This window comes from Marmota monax, unplaced genomic scaffold (genome assembly GCF_021218885.2).
Source record: "Marmota monax isolate L192 unplaced genomic scaffold, Marmota_monax_Labrador192_F-V1.1 WCK01_AAM20220418_F8-fsc00061, whole genome shotgun sequence".
In the NCBI taxonomy this organism is placed as follows: Eukaryota; Metazoa; Chordata; class Mammalia; order Rodentia; family Sciuridae; genus Marmota; species Marmota monax.
This window is the reverse complement of record NW_026695230.1, coordinates 5,795,071-5,811,458: the sequence shown is the minus strand read 5'-3', so window position 1 is coordinate 5,811,458 and position 16,388 is coordinate 5,795,071. Positions and strand designations below refer to the sequence as shown.

At 33.6% G+C, this 16,388-nt stretch overlaps 1 protein-coding gene across 4 annotated transcripts in view; it reads left to right on the top strand.

Annotated features, from left to right (window-relative positions):
* The window catches only part of Prmt3 (protein arginine methyltransferase 3), a 121,077-nt gene that overhangs the window by 37,019 nt on the left and 67,670 nt on the right, over positions 1-16,388 (top strand). For all 4 annotated transcript variants that reach the window (XM_046438248.2, XM_046438246.2, XM_046438247.2 and 1 more), the window contains exon 10: positions 5,521-5,620. In XM_046438248.2, coding sequence (XP_046294204.1) covers positions 5,521-5,620 — 100 coding nt within the window. The remainder of the gene's footprint in view (positions 1-5,520; positions 5,621-16,388) is intronic.

Genomic DNA, 16,388 nt, shown 5'->3' with positions numbered 1-16,388 from the left:
TGAGCTCCATTAGTGCCCTATGCCATTAATGGTTCCTTCTCCCTTAGACGATATTATTAAGTGCATGAACAGTGTCTTTTATCTCCGCATGCACAGTACAAGACAATTAATCATGATGATGTTCCTTGTATCATGAAGTTAAATTGCTACTTTTAAGACAGGAAATAAAGATAGGAAAGTGTGTGTTGTTTTAACAAAATTTCCACTCAGAAAAAGTTGTTTTTTGGTTTAGTTATGAGAATTATTTAAAATAGCCTTTTTATTGCAATGTCATTTCTATAGATTAAAAGCTATGCTTGTTTTTTAGCAGGTATTTCCAAAGATAGGATTTATTTAGGATGTTTTTGTGCTGAAGTATGGTTTTATGACTAGCCACATGAGAAAACTGAGTAAAATCTATAGTTTTTCATGAATGGGAAAAAAATCACGTGGTAATAAAGATTAACAGTTTTATGAAAGAAGTTATCTATGTGGATGATGTTCGTTGAGTTATTGTAATCCATATTATTGGGAATTGTTGGGCTTTGTCTTTTTTTCCCGTTTTCTCTGAAATCATAATCTTTTTATTTATATTTGAACAACAAGTAATTACTGATGCAAGTAGTATTATGACTTGTAGTAGGCAGTAAACAGCCTGAGCAGATGGCCTTTTACACAACACAGATCTTGTTGCAGCAAAACCATTCAGAAGGTATTTCTAGGCAATGGAATATTTTTTCTCTTTTAAGAACTGTGCTTTTTGTTTTTCTTTGAAGTATATATATATATATTTGTTAAAGTCTTTAAAATTATTTTAGTAAATAACAAGTAACTGTAGTAATTTCACCAGGGTTTTATAAATACCTTTTGAAAACTCAAATGTAAGCATTTTTTCTTTTATCTATGAAATATAACAGATATCAACAAAAGCATAAGTGGGCATTAGTATACATAAGTATGCATAAATAATAAAATAAATACATATGTGATAACCATTATTCAAGGCAAGAGATAGAACAATGCTACCACTTCAGAATCCTACCCACATCTACTTCCCTTTCTCTGTCAGATGGGTAACTATAAAAAATTGTATTATGAACATTTTGTACATGTGCCCTGATGCAAACATCTGTGGGGTATATTCTTACAAGTACAATTGCAGCCTTTAGGTTACATATGTCTTTCAATTTCCTGTGTGTTGCCAGCCTACTTTCTAAAGTAGACATACCAATATATACTTAAACAAGTAGTTTATAATAGTTGTGTTTGTTATACTCCACCTTTTAAACATTTTCTAATTGCTTATGTAGCAGTAACACATTGCAATTTTAATTTTTGTTTCTGTAATTGCTAATGAGATTGATTACCTTTTCATGTGATTATTGGCCATTTTCATTTCCTTATGTTTAGGTTTCTTTTGAGTTGTGTCTTTTTCTTCTTTATCTGTGGATAATCTATGACATATTTTGGAGTTGAGTTGTATATGGATTTTTTGTAATACAAAAGTCTTATTCTTGATTATCTTCACTGTCTTCATATTATCTTTTGATGAACTAAAATTCTCAGTTCTTATTTAGCAACATTCTTATTTATTATTGTCATTATTTGTGATTTGAGTAAGAAATACTTACCTATTCTGAGGTTGTAGAGAGTGTATTTATTTATAGATGATTTATAATTGGGCCTTTTACACCTATGTCTATAATCTACAACCATGGACTTTTGTTTAGGAAGTAGTGGTTCAGGTTTGTTCTCTCATTTTTCCACTTTCAGATTCTGTGTAAATGAACTATTTGTCCTGATCCTTCTTTCCTTTCTACTTGCATGTCATTTTTGTCAAGAATAAGTCATCAGGGCTGGGGTTGTGATTCAGTGGTAGAGCGCTTGCTTCCCATGCATGAGGCCCTGGGTTTGATCCTCAGCACCACATAAAAACATATAAATAAAAAATAAAGATATGTATTCGTCTACAACTAAAAGAAAATGTTTTTTAAAAAACACAGAAAACAAAAAAAAAATTTTTTTTAAAGAATAAATCATCAATATATGGGGCCCCTGATAACAAAACCATTTTAAGGCAGTAGAGCAGAAAAATCACAGGTTATTCATTCATGAACATGTATATGAGAATCCTAATTAAAATATGGGCTGAGGGCTGGGGTTGTAGCTCAGTGGAAGAGTGCTTTCCTAGCATGTATGAGGCACCTGGGTTCCATTCTCAGCACCACATATAAATAAAGTAAAGGTACATTGACAAGTAAAAAAAATATTTTAAAAAACATGAGCTGAGAGTATAGTCATTAGTAGAATGTGTGCTTAGTGTGCAGGAAGCTCTGGATTCAACCTCTTAACACCGAGAAAAAAAAAATGAGGAAGAAAGAAAACAAGCTATGAGGGTAATATATTGGAAGGTAGTTTCTCCCAGGAATACAAAGTTGATTGAATATGAGAATATCAACTAGAAAAATCTGTTGAGATCATTTCAATATTTGCAGGTAAAATTCATTACCTATTCAGCATATCTGCTGTGTATTTAAAACCTTAGAAAACAAGAGCTATAATGTCCTAAAATTACATATAGTATCTATGAAAATAGAACCTATAACATCTTGATGGGGTTCTTTTTTTTGTCTTTTTTTTGGAACTGGGGGTCGAACCCAAGGCTTTGCAAATGCAAGGCAGACGCTTTGCCACTGAGCTACATCCCAGCCCAGAACCTATAACATCTTGATAAACTACTGAAAGCATTCTCTTAAGTTCAAGAACAAGACAGGAATACAAGCCATCACTTCTCCCATCTAACACTTTAAGTCCTAGCTCATGCAATGAGATGATAAAAAGAAAAATTTAAGAATTGGAAATGAAACAAAACTGTTCTTACTCAAAATGCTGTGTTTATAAATGTAGATCTTAGGAAGAAAAGCTAAAAACAAGTTAATACAGTAATAAAACTATCAGTATACTGAATACATAAATAATATAAAAATCAGTTGTATTTCTATAAAGAACACAAAACACACTAAAAATTAAAATATATCAAAGTTTATTGTTATTATTTTCAACCTTCTCCCAGGATGCTGCAAGGATATTAAGTCACTTTAAATAGAAAATTCACCTGGGAGATAAATGTTCCCCCACCAACCAGTCCCCCAAGATCAGCTATTTTAATTTCTTTCTCCACAGTCTGTCTTCTGACCTTGGTCAGTATCTCCCTCCTATGTATTTCTCAGATATTATTCATGTTATTGTTTTCTGTAATCATTTAGGAATACAATATGCCTGTATAACCCCTAATGAACAGTAGGATTTAAAATATTCACTGCAAAGCTTGTTAATAATTCCTTCATAGACACCCCACATAATTATTCTCTTTCACATGCTTTTTCAAAAATCATCTGAATAGCCCCTGTTATTGGGCTGGTTATTGTTTTGTCCCCCTCTGTTTTCTTTCCTCCCATTAATTCCTTTTTTCTGAAACACAGTCTGTGAATTTATAGTCTGAATTGTACTGCAGATAAGTGAGGGCCTCCAGAAAAGCTAACTAGAAATGGCAAATCGTGTTCTCCCCTCACCTTGGCCTGTTGAGCAAGCCAGAAGAGCACAGGATTGGAATATCACCTTTGTGTTAGTCTGGATGTTTATCTTCGAATCATTAAGTTGTTATAAAGCCAAAGCTTTCTGTTGAAGAAAAAGTTGAGTGCTTCTGAAAAGAGTGTATGAATCCCTCCAGCAGTCAGCGTGGGTGCAGAATTCAAAGTCCAGAAATAAATCCACACTTAGATGGTTGGTTTTTGACAGATGCCAAAGTAATTCCATTGGTTGGTTAATGATATCATGCCAACAGAATTTTTCAGTACTGTTTCAATAGATACTGATCTGGTAAAAAAATGAAGAAAAGTAAATGTGGGAATATGGCCAGCAAGCACATAAAACAATAATTGGTTATTAGGAAGGTACAGTTTATCTTGTACTTGGGATCTTGCTGAACAATTAAAATTTAAAAGATGAACATTAATAAGTATTACAGGCATGTGAAGACAGGAATGCACATATTAGGAATATAAAATTATATACGTGCTCTGTAAAACAAATGAGCATTTTCTTAAAAAGTTAGTTATATACTACCATTTGGTACAGTGATTCTATTTGTACCCCAGTGTTTATAAAGCTTTATTCAGTTAGACCCCAAAGTTAGAAACAATTCAGAATTCCATCGATAGGTGTGGGTAAACAAAATTGTAGTTTATCCATGCAGTAGAATACTCACTAATAATAGGAAGCAAACTACTGATACACACAAAAAATACACAAATCTAAAATGTATCTTATATATTGAAAGATAGCAGGCACAAAAGGGTACATTTAGTATGATCCTGTAACCACAGACCTCTATAAAATATGAATTAATCTAATAGGTGATGAAAGAGAAAAAAATCAGTGGTTGTAGATGGGAGGATTTTCTGAGAAGGAGTATTTCTGGATCTTTTCAGGGAAATGGAAATAATCTCTATAGATGTGGTGGCAGGCATGCACATGTCAGTGTTTTTCAAAATTCAATATAATGTATCCTTAAAAATGAATGCATATAATTGTGTGTACATAATGCCTTGATGAAGTTGGGGGTGGGTATCTCCTTGGCAAAAAAAAAGAAAAGGAAAAACTTAGCCTTACTTTAGTTTCCTTAAGTTATCTCTTTGTTTCAAATAGCAGAAGAGATGTTGGAAAATATGGGGTAGCCTTATGATTAAACATAAAAACATCTAATGTTTGCCATTGGGCAAGGTCCAATAATTTGGGAGAGGATTTTAAGTTTTTTACAAATATATTTATATAGTATATAGTGCTTGAGATGTATACATAACTTTCACAAATATCTGATCCCCCAAAGCCTGTGAAGTAAGTAGGGCAGGTATGTCATTCTCTTTTATTGTGAACACACAGGCCCAGTGAAATTATTAAAATGCTTAGTGAAGGTCACTTAGCTGACAAGTGTGAGAGGACCTGGACGTTAATGTAAAGGCTTCTGCCTTCTCATTTCCTCACCACTATGACAAATTACTTTCTTCTGTACCAACTTTTAATGTCAGTATTGGTCTGTCTCCGCCACACTCCCTTTTTTCCTTATTAAGACACAATCATCAGAATTAAAATTCTCTCTCTAAATTTCCTTAGGATTACCCAAGTTCAATGGTGGAAGGATATTTAATGTATATGACTTTCCAAGGGAAAAATTTGGTCACAGGAAAATGTTGGATGCTATTAAGATCTATATAAAAGCATGTATTCTTAATAACATTGAGAATTTTCGCAGGCTGAAGATTTCCTTATGAGTACTGTGTATTGCCAAAATTAACCAGAGGCATTTTTGGGCATTCCTGGAGTGACCAAACAGTAATTTTAAGACGTAGGGGATAAATCAACTCTGAACATACTTTTTTGTTCCTCAAAATAATATGAATAGTTGGCAAAAATTTTATGTAATTTAACTAGCTTCCAGAATCTTTTTCACATCCTAATACAATTTATTATGATAATTTTCAGATTGAATAAACTGGAAGATACTATCATACTAATTAAAGGAAGAATTGAAGAAGTTCATCTTCCTGTAGAAAAAGTGGATGTTATTATATCTGAGTGGATGGTGAGTGTTCATAGTAAAAGCTACTTCCATTGGTAAAATAGAGAAGTAATAAATAAGTTTGCAGTTTTGTTGCATTAAATTATATTTGAAAAATGACAGAATGATGATAGTATTTTAAAAATAGCAACAATATGATAGTTTATTCTAAAATAGCACTTACTCTCCATTCATTATCTTTTTATAAAAGAATGTTACATTTTTACCTTTAAAATCATAATTTGAAAATTACTATTTTTCTACTTTCTAAATTTATGAAGACCTAAATATTTGCCTGAGAGTTTACAAGGACTAATAAAGATGTTCTAGACTATTGCATCAAAATTCACATGATATTTTCAGTATTACTATCATGCCAGATGTTCTATCTTTGTGATCCATTAGTCTATTTAATCAGTGTCCTTTATCACATAAAATATAATATACTGCTATTATTAAAATAGTAAATTTTGAGTATGTTACATAGCTCTAGATTACAATTGAAATCATGAGTCAAGGCAGAGTATTTATTTTGAAATGCATATAAATTAAAATTCATGGTATTTACCAAGTAATTTGACTTTTTGTTATGCCAGTTTGATGAAGATATAAGAGAATTTCCAATAGGCAAAGATTTCTTAAACTTTTGGAGAGTTTTTTTCTTTTAAAGCTCTGTTTTTTACATATGTTTTCATGAAACAAATTTATCAAAAAACTTACAAACAAGTTTTACTTTATAATTTTCTATAAATTTTTTAAGTATACATGGTAAAAATCCTAGCAAAGTAGAAATTTTAGGGAGTTCTTGAAATGTTCTAATTTAACATAGTAGTTCATTGTAGTTTAGAGCCAAGTGTAATCCCTGTTCTTGGCAGGTACTTTTTTATATGTGAAGTAGTGCAATGAGTTTTTTTCTTTATTTTTTTCTGATTGTCCATCTTTATAGAACTCATTGTGGTAATTTGACAAATGTATACAATATGTAATGGTAATTAGAAGCATTTCCATCTCTGCAAACATTCATAATTTCTTTGTGGTGATATATAATAAGTTATTGTAAGCTATAATTACCCTACTGAACTACAGAACACTAGTATTCATTCTACCTATTTAACTGTATTAGGTACCAACCTGTTTGTACTCCTCATCTCCCCTACCCTTTATTGCCTCTAGAGACCACTATTCTACTCTCTGCTTAAATTAAGTGAATTTTTTAAGTTTCCACAAGTGAGTGAGAAGATATGGTATTTGTCTATCTGTACCTGACTCATTCATTTGACATAATGTCCTTCAGTTCCATCCATGTTGCCACAATGATGGGATTTCATTCTTTTTTATGACTGAATAGCATTCCGTTGTGTGCATATACGTCTTCCTTACTCATGCATAAGTATTGTGAATAGTAAACGAGTAAACATGGAGTACAGGTATCTCTTGAATGTACTGATTTTGTTTCCTTTGGATATATGCCCAGCAGTGGGATAGCTCCATTGTGTGATAGTTCTATTTTTAGTTTTTTGAGAAACCTTCATACTATTCCTTAATGACTGTACTTGCTTACACCAAAAGTGTATGAGTTCCCTTTTCTCTGTGATTTTTTTTTTAAATACCAGTTCTTAATAACAATATTTTTATTCTTCATGATCATACCAAAGAATTTGTATCAGCACTTTAGAGTTGAATGAGAAGATACAAATTGAATCAATAGTTAACAATTCCAACATCTCTTTAAAGACTATGCCAAACAGATGCTTTGGAGAAAACACAGTTGAAACATTTACTTGGAAGTAGTTTCAAATAACTTATGCTAAAAGTTGTCTGGCATCATTTCTCTAGGGACTATTTTATTTTTCTTGCAAAATGCATCTATTATATTAGTCAAGTTAGACTTTATAAGCAAAGAGGCGAGAACAAATTGCCTTGTTACCTCAGTTGAACATTTTTATAAATCTAACTAGTTGGATTATTCTTATCCTGCCTGGCAGAATTACGCTTCTAGATATTGATTTTCTTGGAGTTTTTCTTTAAAAATCTGAAAGATGATCCATAAGTATTAATGTGCAATTGAAGTCTTAGAGTCATTTGGTTAACAACGGAAGTGAGAGATTAGCTGGATGGAGCATACTTTGGATGGAATATCTTTATGATAGGAACTTTATTGAAAGTAATAGTGGTCTTGGACTTGTTTGCCCTCAGATCCATTTTATACCCTTTTCCTGCTTTCTTCTGTACTTACATGGAGCACTCATTGCCTTCCTAGGCTTTAGTAACAGCGGACTCTTCCCCCTAGGTTTTAGGAACTCAATGGGAAACTCTAAGTGGAAGATTTAAGAAAGAGGGAGCCAAGTCATTCCTCTGCTCATTTTAATTCTGTTAGTGTTGCTGTTCCTTTTGTGACTTCAGTTCCCACTGGTCAGGCCTGTCATAGTTACAACATCCACTGTATGATCTTAGTTCTGGACTCCTATGGCAGTGATCTGGTTGTCTCTCCTGATGACATTTCTTTTATCCCCTTTGTAATCAGCTTCCAGCATTAATTTTCCTCTGTTTAAAATAGTCTGTAATTTCTGTTGTTCTAGTTAGATTCTGATGTTAAAGGGCACCCTTCACTTTGGAGAGCCAGTGAGGTGTGATATCTGTCTTTATCAGAAAGTCATGGTAATATAGAGTACAGAATCACCACCATATGAGATGAAAGGAGCTGGTTGTTTGGAAGCTAGGGTGTTTACGAAAACTCTTCACTAAGGAAATCAGATCAGTGTATTCAAGAAGGGATACCCAAGAACTTCCCTTATTCCTAGCCATAAAGGGGTAACTTAAATATTGGCATTATCTTCTTCTTTGCATTTTTGTGTAAGTATAAGTTAAGTGAAAATCTAGCCATTGTATTAAATGACTTAGGTAGAGCATGAGACACTGTACTTTATGGCAATCAAAATTCTGAATGCCCTTAGTTCTCTAGTGAAATTTGCATTTAAGGCTTAAAGAAAGCTTGTGCCAGAATATTGTTAATCATCTTGGTGGAGTATAAATATTATTTATGGTATTTTCTAAATTCTATAAGTCCTCCTTATACTTTGGTATTTCATTAGGATTTCTGAGTTGGAAAGTTGAAAAATACTAATTGTACAACTAAACAAGGGGCAAGTATGCTTTCTGAAATTTATCCAACATTTTTTAGATAGTCCTACTTGGCTGAAACAATGAGCAATTGGTAGATACTTGATTATTTTCAATCTCTAGCCACATTTTCAAAGACCAGATTTTTAAATTAAAATGTACATAGTTTAGTAAAGATACAGAATTTAGAATGAGCCGTTTTTCAGCTATAGCATAGCTTTTGTTTTGTTTTGTTTTTGGTTGCCTTTTAAAAGTATTTTCAACAAGGAAGGACAAAAAAGGAATATACCCTCCAAAATTGGACACAGATGTTTAATGGACTTGTAATCTAGTATAGTAATGTAGACATCATATATTGCAGATATATACATCTGTTTCCTTCTACTGTGGTCCACTAACTATTCCATGGCCTAATGTAGATAGCTTTTGTCTTCAGCTATTCATGAATTTTTCTTTATTTTGTAACCCCTTCCTAGATAAGAATGTAATTTTAAAAGTTAAATCATTGCTGTTCGCATGTTATTTAATAAATCATTACTTGCCTTTTCTATTAATGAATTTCCAGATTTAGGCTTGCCTTTAATTTTACATTTTTCTTTTTTTATTTTAAAATTTTTTATTATTATGTTTTAAAGGAAATTTCTTTTTATTGAATATAATTAACATAATTTTTAAAAATATTATAATTCATGCATATTAATTGCACAACTTAATGGGTATGACATTTTCATGCATGCATATATCACGCTTTGCTCATGTCCACTCTTCCTTCTACCTTGTCTTGTACCCCTCATTTCCCTTTACCTCAGGTCCCCTTCCCCTTTCACTAATAATCTCTCTTCTATTTTCAGATAATTCTTTTTTTTAAATTTCCACATGTGAGAGAAAATAAGTGACTCTGTCTTTCTGTGTTTAGCTTATTTTGCTTCTTCCATTTTTATTTTATGTTGTATAAGTAGTGGATGAGTTAGTTACTAGACCAGTTTTGATTTGGATTTCCCTAATGGCTAAATATACTGAGCATTTTTTAATGTTTTTATTGGCCATTTGTATTGTTTTTGAGAAGTATCTATTTAGATCATTTGCCCACTTTTTAATTCTTTTGTTAAGTTTTTTAAAATATGTATTCTGGTTACTAGTCCTCTGTCAGATGAATGGTTGGCGAAGATTTTCTCTCATTCTGTAGATTGTCTCTTGATACTGTTGATTGTTGCCTTTGCTGTGCAGAGATGTTTCCTGGGCTATTGGAGTACTATTCAGGAAATTTTTACCTGTGTGAGTATCGTGAAGTGTTTCCCCTATATTTCTTCTGGTAATTTTTGAAATTTTAAGTCTTACATTAAGACTTTTGATCCATTTTGAGTTAAATTCTGTACTAGGTGAGAGAGAGTTTCAGTTTTCTGCATGTGGATATCTGGTTTTCCAAGCATAATTTGTTAAATAGGCTTTGTTTTATCCATTAACTCAATGGCCATAGACATTGAACTTTGTTTGTTACCAGTATCTTCAGGCCTCTCTTATAGTTATGAATCAGAAACCTACTTATTTCATATTTTATGCTTTAACTATAGTATCTGACATATTTGTAGGTCTGCTTTTGAAAACTATAGTTTTTTTATTTATATATGACAGCAAAATGCATTACAATTCTTACTACACATATAGAGCAGTTTTTTGTATCTCTAGTTATATAAATTATATTCATACCAATTCATGTCTTTATACATGTACTTTGAATAATAATGATCATCACATTCCACCATCATTTATAACCCCATGCCCCCTCCCTTCCCCTCCAACAACTGTGCCCTATCTAGAGTTCATCTATTCCTCCCATGTTCCCCCTCCCTATCCCAGTATGAATCAGCCTCTTTATATCAGAGAAAACATTCGACATTTGTTTTGGGGGGATTGGCTAACTTCACTTAGCATTATCTTCTCTAACTTCATCTATTTACCTGCAAATGCCATGATTTTATTCTCTTTTATTGTTAAGTAATATTCCATTGTGTATATATGTCACATTTTCTTTATTCATTCATCTATTGAAGGGCATCTAGGTTGGTTCCACAGTTTAGCTATTGTGAATTGTGCTGCTGTAAACATTGATGTGGCTGTGTTCCTGTAGTATGCTGTTTTTAAGTCCTTTGGGTAGAGACCGAGGAGATGGACAGCTGAGTCAAATGTTCGTTCCATTCGTAATTTTCCAAGAAATTTCCATATTGCTTTCCATATTGGCTGCACCAATTTGCAGTCCCACCAGCAGTGTATGTGTATATGTGCCTTTTCCCCTACGTCCTTGCCAACACTTATTGTTGTTTGTATGCATAATAGCTGCCATTCTGACTGCAGTGATTGATTTGCATTTCTCTAATTGCTAGTTATGATGAACATTTTTCATATATTTTTTATTTATTGATTGAATATCGTCTTCTGAGAAGTGTTTCTTTAGGTTCTTGGCCCATTAATTGACTGGGTTATTTGGTTTTTGGTGATTAACTGTTTGAGTTCTTTATACACCCTAGAGATTAGTGCTCTATCTGATGTGTGAGGGGTAAAGATTTGCTCCCAAGATGTAGGCTCTCTATTCACCTCACAGATTGTTTCTTTTGCGGAGAAGAAACTTTTTAGTTTGAGTCCATCCCATTTATTGATTCTTGATTTTTAATTCTTGTGCCACAGGAGTCTTATTAAGAAAGTTGGGGCTTAATCCCACTTGATGGAGATGTGGGCCTACTTTTTCTTCTATTAGACGTAGGGTCTATGGTTTTATTCCTAAGTCCTTGATCCATTTTAAGTTGAGTTTTGTGCATAGTGAGAAATACAAGTTTAATTTCATTTTGTTGCATATGGATTTCCAGTTTTCCCAGCACCATTTGTTGAAGAAACTGTCTTTTCTTCAATGTATGTTTTTGACACCTTTGTCTAATATAATTATAATTTTGTGGGTTAGTCTCTGTATCCTCCAATCTGTACCATTGGTCTACCAGTCTGTTTTGGTGCCAATACCATGCTGTTTTGTTACTATTGCTCTGCAGTATAGTTTATGGTCTGGTATAGTGATGCCACCTGCTTCACTCTTCCTGCTAAGGATTGCTTTAGCTATTCTGGGTCTCTTATTTTCCAGATGAATTTCATGACTGCTTTTTCTATTTCTATGAGGAATGTCATTGGGATTTTGATCAGAATTGCATTAAATCTGTATAGTGCTTTGGGTAGTATGGTCATTTTGATAATATTAATTCTGTCTATCCAAGAGCAAGGTAGATCTTTCCATCTTCTAAGGTCTTCTTTGACTTCTTTCTTTAGAGTTCTGTAATTTTCATTAAATAGATCTTTTACCTCTTTCGTTAAGTTGATTCCCAAGTATTTTTTATTTTTTGAGGCTATTGTAAATAGGGTAGTTTTCCTCATTTCCCTTTTTAAGGATTTGTCACTGATATACAGAAATGCCTTTTATTTATGGGTGTTCATTTTATATCCTGCTACTTTGCTGAATTCATTTACTAGTTGTGGAAGTTTTATAGTGGAACTTTTAGGGTCTTCTAGTTATAGAATCGTATCATCAGGAAAGAGTGCCAATTTGAGTTCTTCTTTTTCCTATGTGTATCCCTTTAGTTTTTTTCATCTGTCCAATTGCTCTGGCCAGTGTTTCAAGAACTATGTTGAATAGAAGTGGTCAAAGAGGGCGTACCTGTCTTGTTCCAGTTTTTAGAGGGAATGCCTTCAATTTTTCTCCATTTAGATGATGTTGGCCTGGGGCTTAGCATAGATTGCCATTATGATGTTGAGATACATTCCTGTTATCCATAGTTAACAAGTGTTTTGAACATGAAGGGGTGCTGTATTTTGTCAAATGCTTTTTCTGCTTCTATTGAGATGATCATATGATTCTTATCTTTAAGTCTATTGATGTGATGAATTACATTCGTTGATTTCTGTATGTTGAACCAATCTTGCATCCCTGGGATGAATCTCACTTGATCGTGGTGCATGATCTTTCTGATATGTTTTTGTATTCAATTTGCCAGAATTTTATTGAGAATTTTTGCATCTATGTTCATTAGAGAGATTGGTCTGAAGTTTTCTGTTTTTGATGTATCTTTGCCTGGTTTTGAATCAGAGTGATATTGGCCTCATTGAATGAGTTTGAAAATGCTGCCTTTTTCTATTTCTTGAAATAAATTGGAGAATATTGGTATAAGTTCTTCTTTAAAGGTCTTGTAGAACTTGGCTATGTATCTATCCAGTCCTGGGCTTTTCTTGGTTGGTAGACTTTTGATGGCATCTGCTATTTCGTCACTTGAAATTGATCTGTTCAAATTGTTTATATCTTCCTGATTCAATTTGGGAAAATTATGACTCTAGAAATTTGTCGATGCCTTCGATACTTTCTATTTTATTGGAGTACAAGTTTTCAAAATAATTTCTAATTATCTTCTGTTTTCTTAGTGTCTGTTGTGATATTTCATTTTTCATCATGTATGTTAGTGATTTGTGTCTTATGCTGCTTTTGGTCTTGATTTGTTCTTTTTCTGGGGCTTTGAGATGTAGTGTTAAATCATTTATTTGTTGACTTTTTATTCTTTTAAGGCATGAACTCCATGCAGTGAACTTTCCTCTTAGAACTGCTTTCATAGTGTCCCAGAGATTTCTGTGTTATATCTGTGTTTTCATTCACCTCTAAAAGCTTTTTAATCTCCTCCTTGATGTCTTTTGTAACCCATTGTTCATTCAGTAGCCTATTATTTAGTCTCCAAGTGTTGGAGTGGATTTTATTTCTTATTTTATCATTGATTTCTAATTTTATTCCATTATGATCTGATAGAATGCAGGGTAGTATCTCTACTTTTTTATATTTGGTAAGTGTTGCTTTGTGACATAGTATGTGGTCTGTTTTAGAGAAGGATCCATGTGCTGCTGTTAAGAAAGTATATTCTCTTGTTGGGATGGACTATTCTATATATGTCAGTTAAGTCTAAGTTATTGATTGTATTGTTGAGTTCTGTAGTTTCTTTGTTCAGCTTTTGTTTGGAAGATCTATCTAGTGATGAAAGAGGTGTGTTAAGTCACCCAAAATTATTGTTTGTGGTCTGTTTGACTCTTGAACTTTAGAAGAGTTTGTTGGATGAACGTAGACGCTCCATTGTTTGGGGCATATATATTTATAATTGTTATATCTTGCTGATGTATGGTTCCCTTGAATAGTATGTAGTGTCCTTCTTTATCCTTTTTGATTGACTTTAGCTTGAAGTATACTTTATTTGATATGAGGATGGAAACCCCTGCGTGTTTCTGAAGTCCATGTGAGTGGTATGATTTTCCCCAACCCTTTACCTTCAGTCTGTGGATGTCTTTTCCTATGAATGAGTCTATGGGAGGCAGCATATTGTTGGGTCTTTTTTATTGATCCAATCTGCTAGTCTATGTCTTTAGATTGGTGAATCTAGATCATTAATATTCAGGGTTATTACTGAGACATTATTTCTATTCCCAGCCATTTTTGTTTATTTTTGGTATTCAACGTGACTTGCTTTCTTCCCTGATTAGATTTTCCTTTAGTGTAATACCTCCCTCTGCTGATTTTCATCATTGTTTTTCATTTCCTCTTTGTGGAATATTTTGCTGAGGATGTTCTCTAGTGCAGGCTTTCTAGTTGTAAATTCTTTTGACTTTTGTGTATTGTGGAAGGGTTTTATTTCATCATCAGATCTAAAGCTTAGTTTTTCTGGGTATAAGATTCTTGGTTGGCATCCATTTTCTTTCAGAGCTTGGTATATGTTGTTCCATGATCTCCTGGCTTTGAGGGTCTGGGTTGAAAAATCTGCTGAGATATGAATTGGTCTCCCCCTAAATGTGATCTCATTCCTCTCTCTCGTGGCTTTTAAAATTTTGTCCTTATTCTGTATGCTATGCATTTTTATTATAATGTGCCTTAGTGTAAGTCTGTTGTAATTTTGTACATTTGGTGTCCTGTAAGCCTCTTGTATTTGGTTTTCCAATTCGTTCTTCATGCTTGGGAAATTTCTGATATTATCTTATTGAAGAGATTGTGCAATGAGATTGTGCATTCCTTTGGTTTGAAACTCTGCCTTCCTGTATCTCAATAACTCTTAGCTTTGGTCTTTTGATGCTGTCCCATAATTCTTGGATTTTATGTTCATGGTTTCTTACTATCTTCACTGTGTGATCAACTTTATTTTCCAGTTTGTATACTTTGTCTTCATTATCTGAGGTTCTTTCTTCCAAGTGATCTAGTCTGTTGGTTATGCTTTCCATTAAGTTTTTTATTTGAATTATTGTATCCTTCATTTCATGGATTTCTGACTGTTTTTTTTTTTTTTCAGAGTCTCTCTCTCTCTCTTTCTCTCTCTCTCTCAGTAATCTTTTGCTTCCTGTATTTGCTCTCTTATCTCATTGTTGAAGTGATCAATTTTTGCCTGTATTTGTTCATTTAGGTCATTCTTTAATTCACAGATCATTTTACTTATGAACCTTCTGAACTCCTCTGACATTTCATCAACTTCATTGACAATGGGTTCTGTTATTATAGTGTCCTGGTTTGATTGGGGCACTTTTCTTTCTTGTTTTTTCATGTTGTCTATGTGTCTTCCTGTCTTGCAGTGTGGATCTGGGAAATTACAGTTTCTTCCCTATATTCTTGTAGTACCAGTGCAGATTGTCTGTACCTCACCTTGATGTTGGGCTTCCAGACCCTGCTGGTGTCCCTCAATGAATGCTACTGCATCCTGGATGTGGCTCCTGTGTAAGTTGAAGTGGGTGGATCTGGGCTGCTGGGCTTGACCTCCCCTGGTAGTCTGCTGGTCAGAAGGGGTGGTACTGCACCAGAGGCTTGGCTCTGTTGGGTGTCAGGTGTCTGCCCTGCCTGGGGAGGGGTGGACTGGGCCTGCTGTGCACCTGGGTCCTGCACATGTCGGTGTGGACGGATGTGGGCCCTGGGCTTGACCTCTAGTGGTAGTCTGCTGCTCAGAGGGGGTGGTCCTGTGCCAAAAGCCAGGATCTGGAGGGTGTCTGCCCCACTGGGGGAGAGGTCGATCCCGCCTGCTGTGCACCTGGCACCCTCACAGGCAGGTGTGAGAACTATAGTTTTCATTGGGTTTTACTCATGGAGCTTATTGCTTGTTCGACTGTTTAGCAGTATTTGATGCTATGCACTATATTTTCCAAGGAACATTACCTGTGTTAAATTCTTTGATGCCTATAGGACAGAGGTTCCACCCCAAGCAATTTGCATTTATTTTTGACATATAACTTGGGATAATTACAAATACAGAAGCACTACATTTATTGTTTTTAATTTAGAAAACATTTTATTAGGGAAGTAAAAATGTAGAATAAAAGTTCGGAGTAGCTTTATGCACTCATCAAACAGCTTCAGCAGTTATCAATATTTTGCCATTTTTGTTTTATCAATATTTGTACAATTACACTTTTTTTAGCTATCTTTAACTGATAAGGATTTTTTTAGTATATTCTATATGTTACTATCAAGCCTAACTAAATTATTGATGCAGTCACAATTGTGTATTACATGTAGAGAAAAACTATAATTCCTTAATATCTAGTCTGAGTTCAGATTTTCCTGATTGTCACCTAAATGTTATTTTTTTTTTACATTGGATTTGTTTACATTACAATCTAGGTGATGTTT